Source organism: Opisthorchis viverrini, assembly GCF_000715545.1.
Source record: "Opisthorchis viverrini unplaced genomic scaffold opera_v5_487, whole genome shotgun sequence".
Classification (NCBI taxonomy): Eukaryota; Metazoa; Platyhelminthes; class Trematoda; order Opisthorchiida; family Opisthorchiidae; genus Opisthorchis; species Opisthorchis viverrini.
This window is the reverse complement of record NW_008752141.1, coordinates 197755-203002: the sequence shown is the minus strand read 5'-3', so window position 1 is coordinate 203002 and position 5248 is coordinate 197755. Positions and strand designations below refer to the sequence as shown.

At 44.1% G+C, this 5248-nt stretch overlaps 1 protein-coding gene across 1 annotated transcript in view; it reads left to right on the top strand.

Moving 5' to 3' along the window:
- The window catches only part of T265_11333 (hypothetical protein), a gene marked incomplete at both ends in the record, with an annotated part of 30221 nt that extends 24973 nt beyond the window's left edge, over positions 1 to 5248 (top strand). Inside the window, one exon of the mRNA XM_009177962.1 lies at positions 5077 to 5248. Coding sequence (XP_009176226.1) covers positions 5077 to 5248 — 172 coding nt within the window. The remainder of the gene's footprint in view (positions 1 to 5076) is intronic.

Genomic DNA, 5248 nt, shown 5'->3' with positions numbered 1-5248 from the left:
GCAATCACTGTGCTTGCATCTTGAATTCTCGTTTCTGAGACACAGCACACATCAATGCCAAGCGAGTCCACTGTGAGTGCAAGAGCAGCTTGTTGTCCTGCTTGCTTCAGAGTGCGGACATTGAACGCGGCCAGATAGAGTGGGTGTCGAGGCTTGAGGACTGATTTGGAGATTCCTGAAGATGTCGGCGCCATGTGACTACCCAACCCCCAAACTGGAAGGTCAGAAGACTGTTTGTCAGACCTCCAACCACTGACTAACCTGGTATGAGAGACTGTAAGTGTCACGGGGACACTTCCCAATATAGCTCAGTGGATCGATGAGGCGTGATAGCCGTCAAACCACGGTAGGGTCTAATCTCTTCGTGACGGCAATTCAACAAAAGCATATACAATGCGGAAACTACGTTAAACCTTCAACATTTCCATACAGCCTCTATGACGCACATGGAGAATTCAACGTCTCAAATTAGCCACGCGATAGCTCTCTCATCGGTTGTGTTGAGTGGGAGAAATCTTTTATGATCAAGTTCATGACAAACGTGTAAGCTTTCAGAGAACACGCCAACAGGCTAAAACTAGTCCATTGGGCGCAAGTGACCGGAATTGGCACAATGCTAGATATTCAGCTGCCTAGCAAGACGTGCAAGGTTTTGGTCTAAAAAACTTCGTCGCAGAAAATGGTCGACTGCAAGCCGAAACTAATCATTTCACACACAATTAACGTGTTCGAAATGCTACACCAGGTACACCTGAACCGGCAAAAATTTATACCAGACCGCTTACGGTTCCAGGAGGTCTAAAACGTCAACTACCTATTCATTTTCTGTTTGGCGACGCGGACACAAACGTGTGCACATACGCTCCTGCTACATCATTGGAATTCAACCATACCAACCAACTTTCCACAAGATTCTGTGCTGCCTTCTATGCGGCCCTTCTCACTGGCCATATTTTGATGGGTTACGACCTACCTGACCGAAGTAGAGGTGTAACACACTCTGTCTCGAAGATGGACCCCGGAATTTTCCACAAAACCAGACGGCTGTAGCGCCTTCCAGGCCCAGTGGTAAGGAAAAGGATGTGAAATCTGCGTTGGCCAAAAAATGAACCTGATCCCTTGAATGATTTAAAATTTTCTTCTATCGCAAAAGACTCTGCACCAAAACATTGAAAATACTACCTGAACGCGATTGCGTATTTTTCAGACTGGATGATCCATGGAGTAAAATGTGACAAGCCACATGAAATTCTTTACAGGGTCTAGAAAACTTGAGTTGGTGTATTCTAATGATATTTAAATGGGCCCACAACCGCTTGGAGCAATGTGTTCTGGATGTGCACCAACACCGCATGGGGTGTTACACGAAAAACGAACGTTTTGTCTAATCCGACGAGTGGCGATTTGACGGTGAGTCACTCTGAGAACCCCTGACTTTTGTTGAATTGATGGAAACATCATTATATATACGATCCAAGGAGAAACACCCATCTGTTTACCGCATACACGATGCAACCGTGAGATTCATTCATTCGCAGTGTGCTCCCCCGTTTATACAGCGTCACAAACGCCGTAAGGTTCAGAGGTTGTGCTAAGTTTCCAGTGAACAAATCAAGGACATCGATTCATAACGTAACGTAAATATCTGGAAGTAAGGGCGCCCTCATTTGTCACTACCTCCCACAAAAACATTTCCTATCTTTAGAGATCTCTACACACACAACCGGCTGAAAAATGCATATCCTGCACACTAGTGGGCTTATACTGTTATAAAAACAAGGACCTATACTGGACTCAAAAAGTAGCCCAGTTGTTAGGAAATTAGGATCACATTGAAGTACCAAATCCACAATCTGGTCATATTTCCATGTGATGAAATGTCAATTCTGGTGGCTCATACCTGGTTAAAACCCTGTTCCTCATGCACTAACGTGTCAGCTGCAAGCAGAATTTTATTAGAAACATTGCTGGTGCCTTACCACAAAATCTGTCAAACTTACCAGGAAAATTCGCTGACATTCGAGGAACTGACCGCCACCTTTGCTCTCCAGTGACTGCTGCCAATTTGGGTGAATCTATCGACCAACGCATGACGCTTACCGCCTGACGTATATCCCACCCCCACCCACCCCCATAAGTATCACATCATCTGGATCCCGAATAAGCCACCAAATCGGTCATTGGAAAAGGTTTTAGACCGGAAATACTAGATTCAACTGTGTGATATTCGTTTGCGGAAGTTCCGTTAACTATTGCGGCTGGTCTTCGGAAATAAGCCACTTTTCGAGTTCATCGACTCCGCTTTTGTGTTCGGTGTGCTGCATCATCTTCTACAAATGCTACGCGCCCTGTCCCAATCGCCCTTGATGCCTAGTGGAACACGTATGCCTTTTGAGTCTCCCGTGAAAACAGGGCTGCTATGCAATGAGTGTATTTGTCGAGATCTGTCAGATTTGCGTGCAAGCAGAACGTAAGGTTGACGGAAACTGTGGAACTGCGCTTCTATGATGAGCCGCAGAGAGGGTGAAACCAGTTCTGGTCTGCCGAGCAGTACGCGGCAAACTTGTGGGTAGTTTCTTCAATGAAAATATGTTGAAATAACTTGAACATCGTGCCAAATGAAACAGGAGAGGCCTTTGTGCAGCACATTCATTTGGAGACCATCATGGCTGAGTGATTCAGCGTAGACAACAGTGAACGGCTAGTTGACACTCAAATAAGTTTATTTGTCTTAATCTCCTTTGGGTGGAGTGCACTATGTTGAAACCGCGTCGGATGTCCACTGAAAGTGGCGTACTTGTTGGGGGAGCAAGTACGGCAGTGAAGCATCAGTGACAACATTCATGTTGCTGTCTTCGATGATGATGATGATGATGATGATGATGATGATGAGATGAAAGAAAGGGGGAACTAGTTGAGCTACATTTTGGAGCACCTTCTCCTTCCGCGTGGTTGTATGGATGCCCATTGAGGACTCACTGAAACCCGCAAGATTTCCTCAAGTTCCAGGAGTTGCGCACTACTGGTAAGGAGGAAACAGCTATACGGTGCTTCTCGGCTGTTCAACACATACTGGCGTCCATACTGAAGATTCCCAAATCTCACATAGCTTTCAAAGACGCCTTAACTTCTATTTGTGTTCCTTGGTGCACAGGTTCGGATGGCGCAAAACTGCTCTCAGTGAGCATCGCTGCGGGCAACAGCGATCACTGCATTCCTGTTCGGAGTGGAACGCCTATATATATATTTAGTTTAATATATAATTTAATGTAGTTTAATATGTGTAATATACAATAAGGTAATGATATGATATAACACGACATATGTAATATATAGTATAGTTTATTATATATGGTTTAATATAGTCTAATTGTGCAAGTGTTTAGTTGCACATTTCCTCGAAGCCGAACTCCAGAGCATGAGAAAGAAATCAATGAACTCAATACACACAGTGTTTTATCTCCGTGGGCGAGCTGTTTCAGCAATATGCACAAAGGCTATTTTGCATTTAGTTAGTTGGAGTACTCAGTTTGAGCATGTATTCAGAAGCACACAAAAAGTGGAGAAGTTTGTAACGGATGATACTAGTGTAGCGGTGATACTACTGATGGGGAGGCACGTTAGTAGTATGTTTTCTTCTTTTAAATTCGCTCTGCGTCTCGTGAAAAGTGAGATCTGTTACGGAATTTTTGGAGTCGCTCTGTAGCGTTTGTTTGTAACGGTCAATGACTACCCAAGAAAGCTCAGAAAGACGCGCTCAAGGAGAAGATGGGTATTCAATTTTATAAACCAGATGCATAGGAGAGTTTTCCTCCCCTGTCCAATAGTCTGTAATTGTTCTAGTTGGCATTTTTTGATAAATAACCCCGCAGCGAAGACCCCATTCCTTTCACTAGTAACGTTACCCAGAAAAGATTTACTGCTTTCTTCTCGAATGGTGTTTACTGACTGGAAACAAGACGTCCATCGGCTACTCTCGCATGCTTGCGATTCTGTGGAAGCATACAGCTTACGGTTCTTGTCTGTTCAACACATAACCAAACTTATTCTGCTCATCTCTGTTTAACGCGTCTCTATTGAACAGTCAGAAGCATCAAGCCGAGAGATGCCATAGTTCGAGATGACTTCACCGAGCTCCATTCCGTCCAAACATGATTTATGGGACCCTCTCAAGAAGCGCACTTTTTATCTTGAGAGGGTCCCCGAAATCATGCTGAACGTGAGTAATCCACAAATACTTCCTTCCAGTTGTGATGTATACCTGTATTACTGGAGTCGTATCAGATACACCCTCAAATATAGCATGCTTTACAAACTCGCCTTCAAGGATAGTTGACTTAGTTAGTGATCCAATTTTCAGGAGAGTGGATTCGTTGAGTAAACTCATAGAATTATTCTGACATTGAACTGGGCCATGGATACATTGATCCAATGGTACTGCTCCTGTTTTAGTGCACCATTCAACAAGAAAGATCCACATGGAATCTTCCGCTCTGCCGAACCGTGTGAAGTACTGAAGATCACCTGAAGGTTATCATCTTCCTTTGAAGGTGCCTGATATCACAACACACACGAGGAAATTGTGGTAGCCCTTCGCCGACCTCTGCAGTCAGCATGCCCGCCCTGATGTCCGTCCGTTGATTGCTCCAACTCTAGGGCATCTTGGGTAATGGTATACTTCACCTTCCTGTCATCGACTGGGACACAAAGAATTGAAATGAAAACTGAGAACGTGGATCAGAACCTGGTACCTACTATCCATTCAGATTTGATATTTGGAATGAACTTGTACAACTATCTTTGAGAAACCAACGACAAGTAGACTAGAGTTTTCGGTTAACGTTCGTTTTCTTCGTGTTCATAGTCATTTGGTATATCGTGAACCCTCCTCTTTATATGGCCGTGGGACTGTCCAGTGGGAACTATTCTCTGGTGACGGGGAATAGTTCCTGTTCGTCGAATTCGCAGTACATATCACAGTCTCTGTGAAAAGAAGTCGTGCACAAAGGACAGCTTGATATAAGTTGATTTCATGAACCATTCGTGTACATTGTATACACTGCCTGTTATTTACAGAGAATTTGGAACTCAATTACAGCATGAATTCATCAGATTAATCGCTCCAGGAAAGGAACGAAGATGTTCCAAAGCGAGTGATGTAAACACAGGCTCTATAAATGCCCAGCCACCTGGAGTTGAGGGACAAATCTTTCCAGAGCACCATGAAGAACCCGAAATAGCGAGCTAA